The sequence below is a fragment of the Sceloporus undulatus genome, chromosome 9 (genome assembly GCF_019175285.1).
Source record: "Sceloporus undulatus isolate JIND9_A2432 ecotype Alabama chromosome 9, SceUnd_v1.1, whole genome shotgun sequence".
Classification (NCBI taxonomy): Eukaryota; Metazoa; Chordata; class Lepidosauria; order Squamata; family Phrynosomatidae; genus Sceloporus; species Sceloporus undulatus.
The window spans coordinates 28,220,745-28,243,530 of record NC_056530.1 but is presented as its reverse complement, the minus strand read 5'-3'; the positions used below and the strand labels follow the sequence as shown (position 1 = coordinate 28,243,530).

Sequence of the window (22,786 nt, the reverse complement as noted above, 5' to 3'; positions counted from 1 at the left end):
TTCTGTGATTCAGAATGGGGTTGAACTGGGTGACCCTTGAGGTCCCTTCCTGCTTTAGGATTCTATGTATACCTTCATGGCAGAAGAGGGTTGGACTGGGTGGCCCTTGGGGTCCCTTCCTGCATGGCAGAAGGGGTTGGATGGTCCTTGGGGGGTCTCTCCCAAGTCTATGATTCTATGTATTCCTGCATGGCAGAATGGGGTTGCACTGGATGACCAATGGGGTCCCTTCCAACTATGAGTCTATGTATCCCTGCATGGCAGAAGAGGGTTGGACTGAATGGCCCTTGGGGTCTCTTCCAATTCTGTGATTCAGAATGGGGTTGAACTGGGTGACCCTTGAGGTCCCTTCCTGCTTTAGGATTCTATGTATACCTTCATGGCAGAAGAGGGTTGGACTGGGTGGCCCTTGGGGTCCCTTCCTGCATGGCAGAAGGGGTTGGATGGTCCTTGGGGGGTCTCTCCCAAGTCTATGATTCTATGTATTCCTGCATGGCAGAATGGGGTTGCACTGGATGACCAATGGGGTCCCTTCCAACTATGAGTCTATGTATCCCTGCATGGCAGAAGAGGGTTGGACTGAATGGCCCTTGGGGTCTCTTCCAATTCTGTGATTCAGAATGGGGTTGAACTGGGTGACCCTTGAGGTCCCTCCTGCTTTAGGATTCTATGTATCCCTGCATGGGGGGTTGGATTGGGTGGCCCTTGGGGTCCCTTCCAACTATGAGTCTCTGTATCCCTGCATGGCAGAATGTTGCAATAAGCGGAAGAAAGGAAGGAAAAGACTTCAAAGGGAGGGGGCGTGGGTGGAACGCCTGCCCGATTTGCATGTCGGCTCTGATTGGCGGGGATTGATGGGGGCGTGGCGTCGTGGTGGGTGGCGAGCCTTGGCTGGCGAAGGCTGCTCAGTGGCTGGTGGGTCGCCGCAGGAGAGGGAGCGGTCCAGAGGAGGCTCCGGATGCGGAGTAAGTCAGGCACCGCTTGCAGAAAGGAAGGGAAGGGAGGCGGCTGGGAAACGCCCTGCAAAGAGACACGGGTCTTGCAGGGCTCCAGAAGGGCCAGGTTTGGGCGGTTTGCTTGCATTGCTCAATAGCTGTCATTTTGGGGGGGAGGAAAGCACTCTGTGCATGCTCAGAAGCCCAGTTTCCTGCTGTCATATTGCTCAGTAGCTGCCATGTTTGGGGGGGAAAGGCACTCTGTGCATGCTCAGAAGTCCAGATTGCTGCTGTCATATAGCTCAATAGCAGCCATTCCCTTTGTGCATGTTCACAAACCCAGTTGGTTGCCGTTCTATCACTACCTAGCAACCATATTGAGAAAAAGGCACTCTGTACGTGCTCAGAAAGCCCAGATTGCCTCTCTTATATTGCTCAATAGCTGTCATTTTGGGGGGGAAAGGCCCTTTGCACATGCTCAGAAGCCCAGTTTGTGACCATTCTATCTCTGTCAAGCTGCCATACATGCACTATGCATTTTCAGACACTCAGCGCTAAGTAGCTGTCATGTTTGGGGGAGGGGAAGGCACTCTGCGCATGCTCAGAAGCCCAGTTTGCCACCGTTTTATTGTTCTTTCATGCCTCTCCTTCCCATTCCTGACCTCTGCCTTCTTGATCGCAGTCTCCTTTCAGATCAATGTTTGATCCAAGGAAGAGGAACTCTTTATGGCTTCCCAGGTGCTTTAGACTTGAGCTCCCAGGATCCCAGACCAAGGTGGCATTGAGGGACTGAAGTCTGAAACATCTGGAGGACTAGAGTTTGGGAACCACTAAGTTGAATGAACATGTTGAACATGAGTCAAAAGTGTGATGCGGCAACTAAAAAGGCCAATGCGATTCTAGGCTGCATCAATAAAAGTATAGTGTCTAGATCAAGGGAAGTAATAGTGCCACTCTATTCTGTTTTGGTCAGGCCTCTCCTGGAATATTGTGTCCAGTTTTGGGCACCACAATTCAAAAAGGATGTGGAGAAACTGGAGCCATGTGTCCAAAGGAAGGAGACTAAAATGGTGAAGGTTTTGGAAACCATGATGCCCTATGAGGAGCGACTTAGGGAGCTGGGGATGTTTAGTCTGGAGAAGAGAAGGTTAAGAGGTGATATGATAACCTTGTTTAAGTATTTGAAGGGGTGCCCTTTTGAGGAGGGAGCGAGCTTGTTTTCTGCTGCTCCAGAGAATAGGATCCAGAGCAATGGATGCAAGCTCCAGGAGCAGAGATTCCACTCAACATTAGGAGGAACTTGCTTGACAGTGGAGTGCGATGGAGTCTCCGTCTTTGGAGGCCTTTAAGCAGAGGCTAGATGGCAATCTGTCGGGGATGCTTTGACTGAGAGTTCCTGCATGGCAGAATAGGGTTGGACTGGATGGCCCTTGGGGTCATTTCCAACTCTATGATTCCGTTCTATAGCCGCTGCGATCTTTTCTGTCTCCTTGGTTTTTGTGGATGGGGATGTATGTTGATCGTTTCCGGTCTGTCAGCCATCATTTTGTTTTCCGTATTCAAGCGGGGTTTGGGAAAGGAAGAGGCACTAGGGATCACATTGGAAATATGGATAATGGAGCACACTGGGGAGTTCCAAAATAAAACCATCATGCGCTTTATGGACTATACCAAGGCCTTTGACTGCATAGATCATGAAAGGCGATGAAATGCCCCTAAAGAGAGTCCCCTATTTGTTTCTATGCGGCTCTTGTTCCAGTCTCTTCTTTTTTTTCCTTTTTGGAAACAAACACTAGATTTACAGTGTCAGCGTTTTTTGGCGACAACGCTAGCAAAAGCAAAGCCCTCCCTTTAAAACACACACACAAACACACACACTTGCACACTCCATCTATCTCACCCGGACCATAAACCAAGCCATCTGGCAACCAGGTTGGCCTGTTCCCATCTGTCTTGGCTTGCATTTCCACAGCCCTCTATATTTGGGGAAAGGAACCTAGCAGCTAGGCGTTATGTGTGTGTATGTGTGTGTTGTGTTGGACTGTTAACAACAAGGGTGTGGTTGAACAGGGAAGGTTGTCATGCAGTAACTGTAAACTCTTGAGTTTGTGGCGGATTGCATTGCCACCATACTCCCCAGGAGAGTCCTCTTCTAGGCTATATAAAGACTTTTGCAAACATGCCTCAACTTTCGTCCCCCTCCAGCTTTCCAGATTCTTGTACCATCCCTTGTTGTTGGGTTGTATTTTGCACAACGATGCACTACTATTGCATGGGGAGGATGGAATAGTTTTGTATCAGGACGCTGCATTGGGGCCTTGTGGCGCCCGTGTCGCGGTCCGTACCAACAATACCTGCCCAGGGCGGTGCTTTGTAACTTTAAACCTGCGTAGTAGGAACTATCTTTGGATGCAGCTCGGCTGTGAAATGGATCCTGAAGGTCTGGCGGAGAATAACTGGGCATGGCGCATACCTGGCATAGCGTTGGTTGGTGGCTGGGGAGGATGGATGACGTACATATGGGGTGGATCTCCGGGGACCGTCACAGATTTGGAACGGGAGGATCAGAAGATGTAGATAAAATGCTTAATATGTTGTAGGGCAGGGTTCGGCTTCCTTTTCCTGTCAAAACGTCCAGGTCTTCTCTGTCTGGGACCCAGAAGAGCTGTTCCTGCCAGTCAGAAAGTCCTAGGCTTTATAGGGCCCGAACAGACAGGCCAAAATAAAGCTGCTTTGGGTCACTTTGTTGGCATGATGTTTAAATGACACATGCATTTTAAGAGGCCATAAGCTGCGCCGAAGCTGCGCTCCTTTGGCATAGCTTTTGGCCTCTTAGGATGCACGAATCATTTAAACAGCATACCTCTAAAGTGACCTGAAGCAGATTTATTTTGGCCTGTCTGTTCAGGCCCATAGACACATATACAGACTCTTTGGGGTTTGTATGCCAGAAAGGGAAGAGGACACTTTCTCGTTCTTTATCTCAGGCAGCAAAATGTCTTGGGTCGGTTCTGTCAGAGGCATAATGCTTCCAAGAAGGATGCACTGTCAGTTTGTTGAGAACCAGTCTGATTGGAGCATAGGACTACAGACTCTGGTTCGAATCCCAGCTCAGCCATAGAAAGCAGTTGGGTGACCCTGGGCAAGTTGCACTCTCTCAGCCTTAGGGAAAGCAATGGCAAACCGCCTCTGAAGAAACTTGCCAAGAAAACCCCATAATAGGGTTGCTATAAGTCGGAAAGGACTTGAAGGCCCACAGCAACAATGGAGAGGAAGGCAGGGATGGAGGAAGACCATGTTACAGGTCTGTCATTTAAAGGATAACAAACCAATTTTGTTCCAGAACCAAAACCAGTTGGTATACTGGTGGGTTTCCTTCAACCACAACACTTGCTGTGCAACGTGGGACCAGTCACATACATTCACAACCTGAAGGCATATGGGGAAGATAAACTAAGCAGAAGGAGCTATATGCACCAAAGCAGACTTGGCATGATTGGAATTGTAGGTGTTTATCAGACGAGCTCTTAAAGAGGTACTATTCCAGTGTGACTCCTCTAGCTGCCTCCTGTTGCATGCTGGGATTGGCAGTTTTAAGGAGGGGTATTTAGAATTCTCAGGCAGAGAAGTTCAGCTCCTTAAAACTGCCAATCCCAGCATGCAACAGGAGGCTGATAGAGGAGTCACACTGGAATAGTAGCTCTTTAAGAGCATAGTGTGATAAACATCAAAGTCTGGCACGTCTTTGGTTGTTGCTGGGATGGTGGGTACTGGTCCTAGAAATTGGACATCTGTTTGCGTCTTGTTGGGTATTAAAACGATTCAGAAACCAAGGACAAATCTGTGAAGCTGCCCAGATTTTTACAGCCGTGTAGTGACTTCTTCCAAGGAGTTAAGATTTTCTTGTTAACCGCCCTCAAGTTGAGTTCTGCTTCTGGTTGCCCCATGAATGAGAAACCTTCAAGTCACCCTTTTATCAACGGATAGGATTTCCAGTCTCAGGACTATGGCTTCCTTGACTGTGTCCCTCCATCTTCAGTGTGATCTTCCTCTTTTCCTATTGCCTTCCTCCTTACTGAGCATTATTGAGTCATGCCTTCTCATGATAGTCCAAAGTACAACCGACTCAGTTGCATCATCTTGACTTTTAGGGAGTGTTCCAGCTTGATTTGCTCTAGGACCTGTTTATTGGGTTTTTTATCAGTTCGTGGTATCTGTAGTTCTCCCGCACCGTTTTCTTCCTATCAGCTTTCTTCACTGTTCAGCTTTCACAACCGTACATAGAAATGGGAAATACAATGGCATGGACCATGCTAACTAGAGTATCCCATGATATGTCAGGATCTTGTCTACTTCTTTCATAGCTGCCCTCCCAAGTCCTAGCCTCCTTCTGATTTCTTGACTCCAGCATCCATTCAGTCAATGACTTTTGGAACATCATGAACTTATTTCAGTGCCTTCGTGCTCCATTCATTCGTGAGTGCCTTTCTTCTTACAGTTTCCCATTGCTTTTGAGGGCAATCCAGACTTTTAAATCTGGGCCACACCAGATGTCTAGACTCAGTTGCGGACTCAAACTACTGTGCCACACTGGATATATCTTATTTCTTAAGATCACTATAATAGTAATAAAGCCATATGTGTGCAAAGGGATCTTGTTGCACCTTGAAAGAAAGACGTTGTTAGCATGAGCCTTTGTAGACATGAGTCTTCTTCTTCAGATGCATGTTTTGGAGACTCCAAAACTATCTTCAGAGGTACGCTCAAGTCTACAAAAGCTCATGCTATCAACCTCTTTCTTTCAGTTAGTCTCAAAGGTGCTACAAGATCCCTTTGCTCACTGGTTTTCCAACTAACACAGCTATGTTTTTGAATCAAGAAGTATGTAAGATCTTTGGCAGAGAGAGAATGGGCATGCTCCGTCCAGCTTAGGATGGGGCTCCCTCGAACCCTTGGCATAGTTCTTGGCGTCACGCACGCCTGGCTCTGCTCCGGAACAAATCAGGTTGCTTTTCTGCTAATGAGGACCGATGGCCTTTCGACAGCCTTCCCTTTCTGCTGAAGCTCTGGCCGGTCCATTCAGCGGCTGCTTTTGGACACCTGCTCCGTCAGCAGGATGCTCCACTTGGTGCCAGGGCCTTGCCAGGGGCTTAGACAAAAGGGCCATTTCACCCGCCTTGCCTGCCCCGTTCCGCATGGGCTGCAATATGCCAAACTCCGCTGATTCAGACCCAGGCGTGCCAGTTGTCTCTTTTTTACTCACTGAATCAGATATGGATTGCACAATTCTAACTTTGGTGCTCAGCTGCATGCGGTTACTCTTTAGGATAGGGGTTGCCTTTGGGACTTTGCATGCATGTCTTTACTCTTTACAGTTGTATGTCTTTCATTTATTTCTTCATTCATTTGTTTCATTTATATGCCAAATCTCTCCGCTGGTTTCAGTGTGGCTTGTAGTCAAAATTCAAAATGGAATGCTTATTGTTTTCTTCCATCTCTTTTTCAGAGCCATTGCAAGAAGGTGGAAATATCCCCCAGCGTGAGACGGCTTGAAGTTTCTCTCCGTTCGGATGCAGGCAAGTGTGAACTGACCTTTGAGAAGATCCGTATGTTTCTCCCTTCGGCTGTGCATCTCTGTCTGCAAATGAGCATCAGCATTACATAGCTGCTCTGGAATCCTTTCCTTCCTCAAACTACAGATCTTGACGCCGCACAGCAACACATCCTAAGCTTCCTTGTTGTTGCTGATAAAGAGCTCTGGAAATCTGATGTTACGAGGAAACTGATCCTATGGACAACACTTAATTTCTCCAATGTGATTTGTGAGCATTTGACACCCCCAAAAGACTGCTGGTCCAATTGTAACACAGCATTCCTGATTTCATTTTATTTCTGATGGGTAATACCGGCACCAAGTAGCATCTTGTCTTCTTTGCACCCTGTTCCCATATACATTTATCACCAAGATGTCCACCACCAAAGTGCCAATTTATTTGAAAAGGGGAAGCCGGCGAGGGAAAAAGGAGAAGCTTCGTGACATCCTTTCTTCGGATATGATCAGCCCGCCGCTGGGAGATTTCCGGCACACCATCCATATTGGGAGCGGCGGGGAGAACGATATGTTTGGAGACATTTCTTTCCTCCAAGGGAAGTTCCATCTCCTGCCGCGGTCCGAGAGCAACCTGAGCCCGGATGTGGACGGCCATTACGTGGTACCCTTCGAGTTCTCCCGAACTGCTACCATTTCGGGTTATGAACCCCCATCTTTGGACATCCCATCCCCTCTCCTGAAGAATGCCATCTCTCTCCCGGTCATTGGTGGGCTTCAGGCCTTAACCTTGCCTTCTGCCCAAGCGCCACCGAAACCGCCTCGCCTCCATCTTGACGACAAGAGTCCTTCTCTGCCCCAAATGGTGGACCCTACCCAGAACCAAGCCAACGGCAGTAGGACTCTGGATCTCCAAGGTGCCACCAACGGCAAGTGCGTGGCTTCTCTGAATGGCTTCACGGAGGAGGAGGACAAAGATGAGGCCGTCATCTTGTCCCACGCAGGCTCACTGCTCTCCCTCCATGTGGACTTGGGTCCGTCAATTTTGGATGATGTTCTCCAGGTGATGGACAAGCATCAAACCAGGGAGGCAGCTGCTCCGTTGCGCGATTCCAGCAGGCAAGAAATCCTGACGTGAGGAAGAGGACAGTCAACGAACGGGACTCGGGACGTTAACAAACACAAGTGTTTTGTAAATAACAGAGTTTGCTGCTGTGAACTTGGACCACCTTGACTGGTTTGTGTGAACATGTGTGACACCTTTGGGTGCAGCTTCACTAATTCCTCCCCACCGACACTTTTGCAAAGAGCTAGCTTGCCATGTACAGCTACCTCTCCCTCGAACATGTGCCAAGGAAAGTTGACTTTTAAGTGGGTCCCTACCCAACACGCTCCCTACAAGGTGTCCCCTAACCTATCTTCCCCATTGCTACTGTGTACCTGTTTTAGAAACAAAGCAATAAATTCACAAGCACTGGTGAGCTATCACTTGCCAGCGAGAATCACAATGGTATGAATGGGAGAATTCAAAGACATAGCCATGTTAGTCTGGAAAATAAGTGTGCAAAGGGATCTTGAAGCAGCTTTAAGACTAAGTTGAAAGAGAGTAGTTGGTAGCATGAGCTTTCCTAGACTTGAGCCTACTTCCTCAGATGCGTGTTTGGAGTGGAGAATCCAGAATCCACTCTAAGCATGCATCTGAGGAAGTAGACATACAATTTCTTTCAGTTAGACTCAAGATCCTTTTGCATAATGCTATGAGTATGGATCGAAAGGCTAAGATGGGGGAAATGTCCAGTCCAGCAGCTTTGATAAATGCCAATGGGGATGCTGGGTACCTGTGTTGGGATTTAAAGAGGAGTTTGGTTGTGGGTAAATTCTTACGTGGGTAGTATGGCCATGTAAATTAATATCAGATTTGTGAAGTTGAAGGCTTTCATGGCCAGCATCCATAGTTTTTTTTTTGTGGGTTTTTCAAGCTATGTAGCCATATTCTCTAAAAGAATTTATTCCTGATGTTTTGCAAGCATCTGTTACTGGCATCTTCAGAGAACGCTGGCATGGAAGAGAGTGGGGTATATATACTTCCATGCCAGCATCCTCTGAAGATGCCAGCCGCAGATGCTGACGAAATGCCAGGAATGAACTCTTCTAGAACATGGACACATAGCCTAAAAAACCCACATAAAGCTAATATCAGATTGCTGTCTAGGAAACAGAAAGAACAGGCTTTCAGTCTTAAATCATAGGATTACAGCTGCGGTGGACAAGGAGTGTTTAAGAACCACCTCATACCAAACAAAACTATCTGTTTGACCGGAGTGCCATTTTCTGAGATAGGAGTAGGTGGTTTTGTACCTTCCAGATGTTTTGGGCTACAAACCCCAGCCAGAATGGCTACCAGTGCTCTGCCTCTCTCTGAGATAGCCTCAGGCATGACTTCTTGTTGTTGTTGTTGTGTGTCTTCAAGTCATTTCTGACTTATGGCGACCCTATCCTGGGGTTTTCTCGGCCAGACTTGTTCAGAGGAAGTTTCCCATTTACCTCCCCTGAGGCTGAGAGTATGTGACTTGACCAGTCACCCAATGGCCTTCATGGCTGGGAACTAAACCCCAGTCTCCAGAGTCATAGTACAGTATGTTCCAAGCACTATACTCCGCTGGCTTGTCTAGTTATTGGCCAAACTCTCCCATCTCAGAATACATTTTTCTCACGCAGAATAACCCACGTTGTTCCTGGTTTCCACCTACACAACTTCCAGTTAAGTAAAATTCAAAGATCTAGCTGTGTTAGTCTGGAAAATCAGTATCCAAAGGGATCTTGTAGCACCTTTGAGACAAACTGCAGGAAAGAAGTTGGCAGCATGAGCTTTCGTATACTTGCGCTTACTTCCTCTGATGCATGTATCTTCCATGCTTCCTCACCATTGGCTTTGCTGGCTAAAGCTGATGGGAGTTGCAGTCTTACAACATCCAGAGAACATTAGGGAAGAATTGGGGCTTAGACAGCAATGAACTCAATGGACCAACGGACTGATTCACCTTGGATCGAATACTTTAGCATAACTAGACTATAATTCCATTCTCACTTTCTGTTTGTTGTTCAGAGGAGGCCATTGCCAAGCATCCGCGTCTCTCTTTTCATGCGTTCTGCGCGCACCGGTTTCCCTGCGTCATCCTTTCTGCCGTAAAGCTTTGTTCCACAGGACTCGCCTTCGGGGATGAATAAATAGTGACTAACTGAACCAACAAAGCTTAGCATTGTCCCCAGGCAACCGTCGCTTTGGAGGGCATGCTTCCCCCCTCCTGCTAGCCATCTGTTATTGCAAAGGCAAGGAGGCCAGCGTCTTTGCAAGGCACTCTGTAATGTAAGGCCCACTGTTCCACCAAATGAGGAACGAAGGTGAAGCTTGGATAGGGCTTTCTTTGCCTGGGAGCGAACCCTAGTCCCCTTGTCTGATAAACTCCTCTGTTGAAATTGCTTCTTCAAAAGAGCTCATTCAAAGGGTGATGGGAATTATGCCTCCAGAGATTAGTGGACCACAGCTCCCATCATTCTCAACCACTGACCATGCCAGCTGGGAAGGATGGGAGTTGTTCCAAACACCAACGTTAGGAAAGAATGCAGTACTTAAAAAATGGGCCAAAACACACATACAAAAGCCTTCAATGTACAGCCAAAAAAAAAGCCAAGGGTGGATTTCCTGATAATATGTCTCTGCTTGGTCTTTGTGTTGGAGTTGGAAATCACAACCCAAAGTTTTCCCCAAACCTCAACAATTCGCAGGGAAAAGGTGGGGTTTTTTTTTAAGTGATTTGAAATTAGAAGGGGGCACAATTATCAAATGCATAATAAAGTCTTATGGCACCTTAAAAATCAACATATTTTATCTGCTGTAAGTTTTGTTCCAGCATCAGTTCCCAGAGCAAAGCCTTTTCAAGCCCTTTTTGTCCATCTCTCCGCAGTCCCTTTTCACAGTATTTTGTTTTCCTGATGGTAGGCAGCTTTTATTGTTCGGTCAAACAAACGTGAAGCAAGATTCTGGAACAAGCCATGTTGCGTTGGGCGAAAAAGCTGGTCTGATCCCAATAGGCCGACCTCTTCTGCTTCCCTTGCTGATCCTTGCGCAGACCAACTTTGGATATGATGGATGCTAACACTACAGTAATAGTCCAGTGATGTTTGTTTTTAGGGCTTTTTTCATCCAAGTCAGAGGCTCAAATAGGGTTTGAATGCAAGAGGAACCGTGGCCCTTCCATTCTCCTCACTTCCCCTAGTTAGTTAAAAGGGGATATATCACCAGTTCTAGGCACCACAATTCAAAAAGGATGCTGAGAAACGAGCCATGTGTCCAAAGGAGGGCGACTAAAGTGGTGGTCTAGAAACCATGAAACCCTATGAAGAACGCCTTAGGGAGCTGGGGATGTTTAGCCTGGAGAAGAGAAAGTTAAGAGGGGATATGATATCCCTGTTTAAATACTTGAAAGGATTTCATATTGAGGAGGGAGCAAGCTTGTTTTCTGCTGCTCCAGGACTAGGACCCAATGGAGCAATGGATACAAGCTCCAGGGAAAGAGATCCCAGCTCAACATTCGGAGAGTTGGTGGTTCCTGACTTTTCACTGGCATCTGTGGCTGGCATCTTCAGCGAAGATCGGAAGATGCCAGCGAAACATCAGGAGCAAGCTTCTCTAAAGGTGTCAGTGTTTGGATGTTGTTGAATTTGCCATATGGCCAACATGGCTACCCCAAGATATGCATCAGACGGATGAACAAAAAGGAGGTCATGATGATGGCCCTGTGCCCACAGGATTTGAAAAGAGAGGTTGAGGATAGCTGGTCTTGGAGATGGTCTCATCCGTCGGGTCGCCATGAGTTGGGTTCAACATGAATAACATCCAATCCTGACCAATCTGTAGTGGAAAGATCTATTATTTATTAGCCACCAAAGCTAAAATGGAATATCAAGTGCAATGGCAGCCGAGCTTTACATGCAAACACCAGGAATAGGATGGGAACCCACCTTGCAGGCTTTCTAGAGCCAATGTGCCTTTGAAACCTTGCAACATTTAACTGTGCATTTTGCTTGTCCCAGTATGGATGTGATAGGGTTTGCTGAGATGTTTTCTAGAGGTATTATTTTACTTACGACAGTTCAGAATACTGGACCGTACAGGCTTTTGGGGACTGATCCGGCCCAGTGCTCATGTTGTTGTGACTGCGCTGAATTTTTCTAGCAAGGCTCATCCTCTTCCCTCCAAAGACAACAGCTGCATAATCCCTAAAGGAAATAAAAACCCATGCACACGGAGCATGGAAATGTTGGCTTTTGCTCCTCGCTGGCTCTCCGCCGTGCCAAGAAGCTGTCTCCGCCGTGTGCAGCTGATTTGCACAAAACCCGTGGCGTGACGTCCATCCCGCGATGGAGCAATCCTCCACTCCGGCCAAAAGTTTGTTGTTACCCAAGGGAGACACGGCACAAGAAATATCCCTGGCGCATTTAGGCATCCGTGTTCTCTTTCTTCCCGCACTGCTTCCTTGCAAATATGTACATTTGCACATAATGTTTGCACATGACGGCTTGGTTGTTTTCTCTCCCACTTGAATTCTTTTGGCAATTCCAAACACATGTTCAGTGACAAATTATAACCTACTAGGCTGCTAGAGCAATTGGACCGCTGATGCTTTTCTTTGCAACGATATTGTTTTGGAACATGGCTTTTGTGAATTATTATTATTATTATTATTCGCTTCTCCAGACAGATCGGAGCGGCTAACAATAAAAGCAATATATTTTTCAAAATGCCATTTTTATATAATAACGGTGGTACAATAAATCACTTTCTGGAAAGACTGCCTGCTGCTCCTGTAATAGTTTGTTGCCCCAAAAGCATCTGAAGAATCTTGATGCACTTTCAAGAGTAACAATATTTAAAATATTTAATATTAATAAATTAAAACATATAGTATATTCATTGCTATTTAAAATACATAACATATATTTTATTTATTTATTTATTTATTTTAAATAAATATGAATGAATTTATATATATATATACTGTATATATATATATATAATATAAATCATATATAAAATTATATATATATATATAAATTATATATAAAATTATATATAGATAATATAGATAATATGAAATATAAATTATATATAAAATTATATATGGATAATATACATAATATATGATATAAATTATATATATATATATATATATATATATATAATTTCAGTGCTATTTTAAAAATATGAAGCAGGCCATAATAACACAAAGACATCTGAGGAAATCTTTATTTGAAATTTGGCAAAATCTAAAACATTAGTGTGTATATGTGTGAAAATGGTGTATTAGTGCACTTTAGGGTGTTCAGGTAAGTGTGTTTAATAACACTCTGGCTCTTTTATTACTATGGAATCCTGGGATTTTTAGTTTGTTGTGACCTTTCTGACAGAGAAGGGTAAACATCTCACAAAACTACAAATCCCATAATTCAATCGCATGGAGCCATGACAGTTAAGGAAGTTGGGCCTATGCTCTTCCTGCCAATCACACACAAAACCTCGCCCTCGCTTGCTCAGTGGGCGTTTCAGGGCGAAGAGTCCTTTTGGCACATGCGCAAAAGCGTACATAGATTTTGTAAGCAATATCGTTGCTAATGAGCCTTCGGCTGCGCATGTGCAGCAGTTGCGCGCGTGCGTCCTGTGTCGGGCCTCCGCCGAATGTTTGCGAGAGGGGAGGCAAAGAGCTCTCGGCCGGGTGAGCTGGGACCGGGCGGGTCGCGCATGCGCAGTGGAGGAGTCCGAGGCCCCAGGTGGCAGGGGCTAAGATGGCGGCGGTGGTTCAGAATGTGGTGAAGCTGTGAGTGGAACGCTCCTTCTGTCCCCTGTTTCCCCCCTTTTCGGTTTCAGTGGTACAGTCCAAACCTTTGAGAAGCGGGAGCGGAGGGCGAGTCCATTCCATTCTTGGGGGTGGTCCATTTGGAAAGAGGGGAAGAATGGAAGGTCTGGGGGAAGCTCTTGGATCTCTTTCATTGTGCAGTGCTAAAGTTTATATATATGTGAATATATGATGGTTTCTGTTTAAAAGAGGGGGAGAAGGGCAGAGAGGGAAAAGTGTACTTTGGTCTTAAAGTTTCTTAAAGGGTCTCTGTATGAAAAAGGGACCCTTCCCCTTTTAATATGCATTTAATTTACATTGAGATGGAGGCTGTGTTTCTCCTCTTTCCAGTTTGGGATGGTCTCCTGCATTTGCTCAAAGGAGTGTGATTGTGTGTGTATATGTGTGTGTATGTATATATGTGTGATTGTGTGTGTTGTATCCCACTCTTTTCCCAGGACTTGGACTCAGAGCAGCTATATGTGTGTGATTGTGTGTGTGTATACATATATGTGTGTGATTTAGTATATGCGTATATATGTGTGTGATATATTGTGTGATTGTGTTTGTATATGTGTGTGTGTGTGTGATATAGTGTGTGATTGTGTGTGTGTAGAGTCTATTCCTGACATTTCACCAGTGTCTGTGGCTGGCATCTTCAGAGCCTTTGAGACTTCTCTGTCGTTGCCAAAGCCTCAGATGCTGGTGAGACAGGAAGGAAGGAACCCTCCTGGAACATGGGCCCATAGCCTGAAACCCCACAAAAAGCTATGGATGCCCCGGCCATCAACGCCTCCGGCTTCACATTATCCTATTCAGCCGAGAGAACACCTCTCTAGGCATCTCCAGGTCCTCTAGACAAACGCTGGTATCAACACCTGCCAAAAGCTGATCCTGGCATCATGCTGGAGGCCTCTGAGCATCATCCACCGGCTTCTATGCTCTGCTTGGGTTACTTTGTGCGGCAAGACTTAAAACGCCACAATGGCTGTAATTAGAGCCTGTTCAGGAGACTTCATAGCTGCTGGGTTTTTAAAGTACTGTACAAGAATGGAAATGGAAGTTGGGGTTTATTCCCCCCCTTCGTTCCTTTTACCTCCGCTCTGAGGACTTTCCATTGGAGCCGTTTTGCTAATGGGATTATTGAACAGAACTGGGAGTTTTCTTCTTTTTCCTCCCCTGTGGTTTTAATATGGAACATTAGAAATAGCACCGTCAAATGCTGGCTTTGCAGATGCCTTTTGTTCGTAGGAAGGGAGCCTAATAGCAAACCAGAAACAATGGCTTTGACACCGGGGTCTTAAACGTTGAAAAATGAGAGGCGTTTGGTATGTGACGGATCTGTAACAAAGCAAAGTACTTATTGAAGAGGTGTACTAAAGCACAGGGCAGTACTTGCCCATAGAGAATCATTGGAGAATACTTGCCCATAGAGAAGCATGGGGATTACTTCCCTGTAGAGAAGCATGGGGAATACATGCCCATAGAGAATCAAGTAATCCCCATGATTTCCTATGGGCAGGTATTCCCATTGTTTCCCTATGGGCAAGTAATCCCCACAGTTCTATATGGGCAAGCAATCCCCAATGTTTCCCTATGGGCAAACAATCCCCTATGTTTCCCTATGGGCAAGCAACCCCTATGTTTCCCTATGGGCAAGCAACCCCTATGTTTCCCTATGGGCAAGTAACCCCTGTGTTTCCCTATGGGCAAGTATAAAAATCTCTATGGGTTATTGGTGCTCCAGTCCCAAAATATCTGTAGGGCCACAGCCTTGCTGTGGGAGAATGTTTTCTGTAAGGAAAAGCTTTCCTCTGACACATGTTTTCTTCTTTCTAGCCTTGGTGAACAGTATTATAAGGATGCCATGGAGCAGTGCCACAACTACAACGCTCGACTGTGCGCCGAGAGGAGCGTCCGCTTGCCGTTCCTCGACTCGCAGACCGGAGTGGCCCAGAGTAACTGCTACATCTGGATGGAGAAGCGGCACAGAGGACCAGGTTGAGTGAAGTTGTGGAATCGGGGATTGTGAGGCATAGCGATGCAGTTTGGTTTCTTAGTGGTGGGATACGGCTTGCAACAGCAGCAGCAGTTTACACCTTTGCTTACTGTATATACTCATGTCCTTCGTTACATGCTGCTAAGTTTTACCCTCAACTTACCCACAGGTCATATCAAAATCCATAATTTTGGCCCCTAAAACTGCCCTTGGCTTATACATGCGGTCAACTTATAGTCGAGTATATACAGTATTCACTGCGCCTATTCTTTAACGTCTCCCTTGAATATATGGGGATGAATTTGTGGCAGAGCGGGTCCCCTTTTCCTTATGGAAACCCCATTGCTTGTTGTAGGAAGCTGCGCAACCTGTACTGTGTAATTTTTAAACAGTTATGAACATTACACAGTCCCAGAGGCAGAGACTAGAAATGCCATCTTGATCTCTGAGCTTTGTCAATTCTGGTGTTTTGGAAACTAACCTTCTCCACACGGATTTGCTTTCTTTTTTTGCGGGGAAAGGTTTGGCGTCTGGCCAGCTCTATTCTTATCCGGCTCGGCGCTGGAGGAAAAAACGGCGCGCTCACCCTCCCGAAGATCCAAGGCTTTCCTTCCCTTCTATTAAACCAGGTTTGTACCTAGCAGATGTCTTTTTTTCTGGTTGAGGTGTTTCACTGGCAAGAATGGATCTTGGAGCCCATTCCAGCATGTGCAATTTGCTGGGTTAGTGAGAGGAGTAATCCACACAACTTGAGTTTCCCTGTCGGTGTGCAGAGACAGACACGAAGAACCACTGAGGTCTCACGAAAGCTGAACAGCAAAACAGACATTGCAGGCTCTTCCCTTTTGGCCATCTACAAGTTCTTGCTCCATTCGCCCATAGCAGAGTGCTTTCTTATCGCTCCTATTGTTCTGGTTTCCTCTCTACTTCCCTGTGCATGTACATTTGTGTATGCTTGCCATGTGAACTTTATGCTTTGTGCCTCTTGTAGTTTGTTCTGGTCTACAATAAAACTTACGCCACAATAAGTTAGTCTTCTAAGGTGCCACAGAGCCCTTTGTGTGTTTACTAGGGCAGACTAACATAACCATTTCTGTGAACTTTCCCTCCGCAGACACTGAGCAGACACTAAAGAAAGAGGGCTTGATCTCTCAGGATGGCAGCAGCCTGGAGGCCCTCTTGCGGACGGACTCTCTTGAGAAACGCAGCCTGCCGGATCCGCGCACGGACGAAGATAGCCTTGGCGAGTTCCCTGTCACCAACAGCCGCGCACGGAAGGTAATGGCAGAAACGGAAGTCAGTTTGAGCAAAGTGCATAAGGCAGAAACATTGGCACATAAAAAAGAGTCTTAATATCATCTCCATCCCAAATTTTGCCTAATCAACCACATTATTTTACCTGGATACCCTAACCTTCTTTCACTGCAAAACTGTTCTATTGGCTCATGGGAATTGACTTTTCAACCATGATAGAGTTAAGTGTGAAATACAAATCACTTTGCTTTGCAACAGCCAAGGGAAGCGGGGATGGATGCAGCAGTGTTCTGGTTTCCATCATATTTTTGGCTTGGCGAGCTGCTGAATCTCATAACATATTGGCCAACATCCAGCAACGACTTCAATAGCCTAGTAAGGCATCCAAAGACGAAAAGTTGTAGCTTGTTTTCCAGAATCCAGGGAGGCAGAACACATTGTGTGAGGGGGAGGGAGGGACATTTTCCTAGCTAGGAATGAGAAACAGTGAAAGTTTCAGGATGAAGTTATACATATAGTTAAAGTGGAATTTGCTACCACAAGTAGTGGCCATGGTTACCCAACTTAGAGCTGAACTCACATAGGAAGGATTATCAATGGCTACAGATGATGATGCATATATAGTATCTCCATTGTCCCAATTCCTGGGGGGAAATAGCAGAGAAGGCACACTGCTCTCTTGTTCTGCTTATAGGCATCTGGTTGGAGCATCTCATTGGTCTCTGTTGGAAACACGCCATTCATCCAAAACAGGGATTCCCATCTCCTGTAATTCCTGACCATTGGGACCACAGCCCCTTTGATATTACAAATGCTCCTTAGCAAAACTTAATCTCCTCCCCCCCTCCCCCCAGCTACTTGAGTACCCTTGCTCTCTCTACAATAGTATCACTTTCTTATTTCAGCGCATTTTGGATCCTGATGATTTCTTGGATGACTTGGACGATGAGGACTATGAAGAAGACACTCCAAAGCGTCGAGGCAAAGGCAAAGCCAAGGTACAGCTAGTATATTTTGGCTTTGAAATTTCTGTCCTCCTGGACATCTGGTTTGTGCAGTCTTTGGCTAGAAAACTGTAAGTGACATATACATGGCTAACCTAGCATTACGTGCATGCATGTCTTTTTGGAGGTGGACATAAGAGGTTCTGGATGGGCCATTAGCCCTTTTTGCATTATCCAAAACCTTCCTCCTGGCAACAGCCTGGTACTAGCGGGTTGCATAGAAGGGCTGTGCTTATGGGTAGATTGCCTCTGAACCAGAAGGCTTTATTTGATGGTTTTGGTTCATGCGCAATTGACCTGTTCTCTGCAACTTTCCAACAGCTACTATCTAAGAGCTAAATCTGTTCACTTTCTTGTAAACCAGGGATTGGAAATGTGTGGCCCTTGAGATGCTATTCAGCTGCAGCTCCCATCATTCTTCACCATTAGCTGTGTTGGAGGATGTTTCAGTGCAACAACATCTGGAGGGACATGTTCCCCATCACTGCTGCAAACCTTAAGAGCTACTCAGTTTGTTCAGCAGTAGTAGAACTAACAATGTTCAAATGCTACATGTCACACCCAGCCTGGTAAACTGTCCTGGGCTGTGTTCCTTTCTTGAGCCAGCAAGGCAGAATATTGTGCACCTGCCACATAACAGCAATTTTGTGACTTCCTGCTCTCTGGGATCCTAGGGTAAAGGAGTTGGATCCGCCCGAAAAAAGCTGGATGCGGCTATTTTGGAAGACAGAGACAAACCGTATGCCTGTGACAGTGAGTAAGAAGGCGGGCTTTGTGGCAGCACTGAGCTACTATGAGCGGAGTGTGCTTGGTTTTACTGGATGGGCGGGCGGAGTTGTAGGATGGGGGCAAAGGCTAATGCTGTGGTTGGATCTCTTAGAAAGATGCATGGAAGATCTGGGTGAGCATCCTTGTTCTTGGTGCCTTGCTTTTCCATGCACCTTTTCTGAGGCTGGTACACTGGTGTCTGCTTCTCTGGGGAATGACAATCACACAGCTTTCCTGAAGATACAAGGAATTGGTTTGTCATAAGATACTAAGCCAATAAACAATACATTGCTTTGTCTAACTTACAAGTTTGTAAGTTTTATTTTGGTTTTGGCTTTTTTCCATTTTCACAGAGCTTTTGTTTGCTTGGCGAAGAGGTCTGTGAAAACACAAAACCCTGGACTCCTGTTCAAATTGGTCTAATAAAAGAGAATGTTACCGGTGTTCTTAAATCCTTTGGGACAAACTCAGTGCTGTCAGTAACCTGACACCTGGGATCTTTTTAACAGCCCAATATTAGTATTTAAGTCCATGGCTGCATTGCTGGGAAGCAGGTGCCCTATAATAGAGCTCCAGTCCTTTCTCCTCCTTTGGTGTATACCAAACCTGGATAGGCAGACAGTGCAGAAGGAGCCGCTGTTTTGCCTGGGTATTCCAGTATTAATGTGTTTGGTCCCTGCTTACCAGGTCTCCAATATTGGAGTTGTGTGTGGCTGCTTCCTTTCGTTCCATCTTATATTACTTTTCCCTGCCTTGGGGCCATTCCCTGTGTACCAATCTGGAAATGTAATGCCCATGCAAACTTGGAGACCGATGTCAAAGTTGGGGTGCAATTGGCAAGCATTTTCCAAACGCCAACAAATGAGTTTTTGAAATTACTTTTCTTTCTCTCCACCTTTTACTGTCCTGCAAGAATTTTATATACTCCCCTTTTTGATTTGAAATAACACCGACTAGCATTTTTTTCCCTTTTCTCCTTTTTAATCGCTCTGTATAGCTTACTGTGTGCATGATACGTGTGTGATCTAGAATGTGTTCACCTTTCTCTCATTCTCTTTTCTATATTTCAGATAGTTACAAACAAAAGCATACCTCGAAACCTCCTGACCGAGGTAGTCCATTCTCTCTGTCTGCTATTTTATTTCTTCCTGACTTTGTTCTTCTGAAATGTTAGTTTTAAAAACTCTTTTTTGAACGAAAAAGTGGTCCTTTGAGGCAGGGCACCAAAAACCTATCCCTCCTTGCAATAGGCAAATAACTTTCTCTATATGTAGTGTAGAACCTTATTTCTGAAGCGTCATTGGAAGTATGGGGAGTTGAGTTGAGAATTCATGTGTTTTATTTGAAAGGTCCAGTTCCGAGGAAATAAATGCACAGCTGGACTAAAGAAAATGCACTGTTGCATCCATCGGTTGTGTGTTTAAAAGTCAAGTGCACAGATCCAGAAATGTTGTTGGTTATATTTTCAGACAAAACTGTCTCATGGGAATTAAAACACAGCAGTGAATAGTCCTATTTACCCTTCTAGTCAGCCATGCCCTCGGGTACTCCATTTTATTCCTTATCCCCAGCTTGTATTCTGTCTTCCACCCCTCAGACAGTGATGGTGAACCTTTTAGAGGCCGAGTGCCCAAACTGCAACCCAAAACCCACTTATTTATTGCAAAGTGCCGTGTCCCTCTGGCTTTCTAGTAACAAACTCTGGCAAACTCTGTGCTGCGGCGACGGCACATAGTAATGCAAAAGAGATACAGTGGTACCCCGGGTTACGAAAATAATTCGTTCTGCCGCCGCGTTCGTAACCCGAAATCCTTCGTAAGCCGAAAAAGCCATAGGCGCTAATGGGGAAAAGCCGCGATTTCGTGCGAAATAGCGCCGAAAAGCACAAAAAAAATTTTCGTAACCCGAAATAACCTTCGTAACCCGGAACAGTTTTTTCCTATTGATTTTTTTCGTAACCCGGAAATTTCGTAAGGCGGTGCTTTCGTATCCCGGGGTACCACTGTACTGGCAGAGCTCTCTGGTTTAGATACTGAATAACAACATAAGCTTAGAGGATGAGAAGGGGAACAGGAAAAAGATCTCCTTTGTTGGCGAAATGGCACGAAGTCTACATGTGGGACACGGTGTTGCCTCCAGAACAACTCAGGAACATCAGGAGGGACAACAGTGCCTACTCCTTTAGTGGACTGGACAGCGCTCGATTTTGATATCAAAGGCTACGTGTTGACGGAGCCCACCTAAAAAATGAAGCCTCAAGGAAGAAAAGAAGCTGCCTTTGGATTGGTCACGTCTCCACGTTTTTGGATCCGGATAAATTGAACTCAGCTCAACCAGTCAATGGGGACAGCATGTACCCTCTTCTCATTGCCAGTCTGGGATATATGTGTGTGTATTACATGGCATTTCCTACAGGCAATAAAAATGGCTTCATACACAGCTGTTGGGTAACGTTGCTTTACTAAGTGTTTTGGATTGCTGTATCATTCTGCGTCTTCTTGCTGCCAATCGGTGTATCGGTCTCCGCTCTTCTGCCAAATGAGAAGTTCTAATTTGTTTCAGTAATCCATCCAAGGCGATGCTGCTATATGAACAATGTATGTCTAATTAAAAAATGCATCTTTCATATGTTGTATTCGGTGGGAATGTTGCCATCTATCATGCCTTACCGGCCAATACAACCCTTTCATTTAGCAACTTTTAAAGCTAGTTATTCTTAACCCCTTTCGGGACTCTGAAGGTCTTCTGCTAAATGCATCATGAAACATCTTCTATCATTTGCATGTTGCTACTTATTAACCCAGGTTTGAAGAGTTAATAACAGATCTTACTTATGGTCAAGAACCTACCTTCCAAAGGCTGTCGAGAAAGAGAGAGTGATTTGAAGCTACCCAATTCTGTTGCCTCCCATTTCTGCAGGGTTTCGGAGACAAAATGGAGACGCCAACGTCGGCCCTTTTGCTTCTTGTACTATTTCCCTCTCAGGAGTCCTGCACGGCCAAGTAAGTATGGGGAAACATATATACATACACAATGTTGTTGTTGTTGTTGTGTGCCTCCAAGTTATTTCAACTTGTGGTGACCCCAAGCAAACCTATCACAGGGTTTTCTCGGCAATTTCCTTCCCGTTTGCCATTGCCACCTTCGGAGGCTGAGAGAGTGTGACTTGCCCAGGGCAACCCAGTGAGTTCCGTGGCCGGCGGATATCCAAACCCTGATCTCAAACTCACGGTCCAACGCTCAAATCGCTACGCCAGCTCTCAAAGTTATAGACAATATGATATATACAATATTTAAAATCTGATTTTAACTGTTTTAATAATGTTGTTTTTCTTTTTGTAATGATGCGGATTAGTCTAAGGATGGGGAAGAAGGGAATTTATGCATTGATTTAGTATGTATTATGCATTTTATTTATGCAGCTTATAGTGGTATGGTATTATTATCATCATCGCCTATAGCAAGTGGTTTTACGAACCTTCCCTTCCTTGCGCAGGCTTGGATGGCAAAGTGTTTGTCTTCCCCACCGTTTCGAGCGACGCCTACATCGTCCTTCATCCCGCCCTGAAGGAGCAGCTCAGCACTTCACCCTCTGCCTCCGTTTTCTTCACGGACCTGACGCCTCTTTCTCCTTTGTCTCGTGGCTTCTCGGACAACACGACAACGAGATCCTCCTCTTCAAAAGACCCGAGGCATAGGAGGTCTGCTGTGGTGGCCGATGCATCGACTTCCACGCACCTAGAAACAGGACGGCACCAGTAGCCATTGGGGAAACATCGCACAACCTGGGATTCAACGACAGGGATGTTCAGCTTTGGCGCGATGGTCAACCTTTACCAGGAAAGGGGTGGCCAAAGGATACAAGGTCCAAAAAGACGTGGTGATGATGCTGGGGCAAGATCAAGATTCCTATGGGGGTTCCCTCGATGCTGGGCAGTCTTTGTTGGCGAAAGGCCGAAGTCTACATGTGGGACACGGTGTTGCCTCCAGAGCAACTCAGGAATATCAGGAGGGACACAGTACCTACTCCTTTAGTGGACTGGACAGCGCTCGATTTTGATATCAAAGGCTACGTGTTGACGGAGCCCACCTTAAAATGAAGCCTCAAGGAAGAAAAGAAGCTGTCTTGAATTGGTCACGTCTCCACGTTTTTGGATCCGGATATGAACACAGCTCAACCAAGTCAATGGGACAGCATGTAACCTGTACTCATTGCCAGTCTGGGATATATGTGTGTGTATAATGGCATTTCCTACAGGCAATAAAAATGGCTTCATACACAACTGTTGGGTGACGTTGCTTTACTATATGGATTGTTGTAACGTTCTGCTGTCTTCTTGCTGCCAATGTTGTGATTGGGTTTGTGGTGCCTGGCAATAGCAACC

General features: G+C 45.7%; 2 protein-coding genes and 1 pseudogene across 2 annotated transcripts; all 3 read left to right on the top strand.

Moving 5' to 3' along the window:
- Positions 1 to 870: 870 nt before the first annotated feature.
- On the top strand, positions 871 to 7,968 carry CDC42EP2 (CDC42 effector protein 2). Its single transcript, XM_042438985.1, has 2 exons — positions 871 to 965; positions 6,442 to 7,968. Exon 2 carries the CDS (start codon positions 6,902 to 6,904, stop codon positions 7,619 to 7,621), a length of 720 nt encoding a protein of 239 aa, XP_042294919.1. The 5' UTR covers positions 871 to 965; positions 6,442 to 6,901; the 3' UTR covers positions 7,622 to 7,968.
- Positions 7,969 to 13,221: 5,253 nt separating this feature from the next.
- LOC121915112 (zinc finger protein ubi-d4) lies at positions 13,222 to 20,240 on the top strand. Its single transcript, XM_042438983.1, has 7 exons — positions 13,222 to 13,358; positions 15,216 to 15,376; positions 15,897 to 16,004; positions 16,490 to 16,653; positions 17,535 to 17,627; positions 18,308 to 18,386; positions 19,472 to 20,240. The coding sequence occupies exons 1-7, from the start codon at positions 13,327 to 13,329 to the stop codon at positions 19,573 to 19,575; spliced, it is 741 nt and encodes a 246-aa protein (XP_042294917.1). The 5' UTR covers positions 13,222 to 13,326; the 3' UTR covers positions 19,576 to 20,240.
- A 739-nt stretch (positions 20,241 to 20,979) lies between these two features.
- Positions 20,980 to 22,585, top strand: LOC121915594 (annotated as a pseudogene).
- Positions 22,586 to 22,786: the final 201 nt, after the last annotated feature.

Coding starts and splice junctions, on each gene's coding strand:
- LOC121915112 (XM_042438983.1), top strand. CDS start 13,327: ATGGCGGCGGTGGTTCAGAATGTGGTGAAGCT. Junction 17,628..18,307: donor GAGGCAAAGGCAAAGCCAAG/GTACAGCTAGTA, acceptor CTGGGATCCTAG/GGTAAAGGAGTTGGATCCGC. Junction 18,387..19,471: donor CAAACCGTATGCCTGTGACA/GTGAGTAAGAAG, acceptor TCTATATTTCAG/ATAGTTACAAACAAAAGCAT.
- CDC42EP2 (XM_042438985.1), top strand. CDS start 6,902: ATGTCCACCACCAAAGTGCCAATTTATTTGAAAAGGGGAAGCCGGCGA.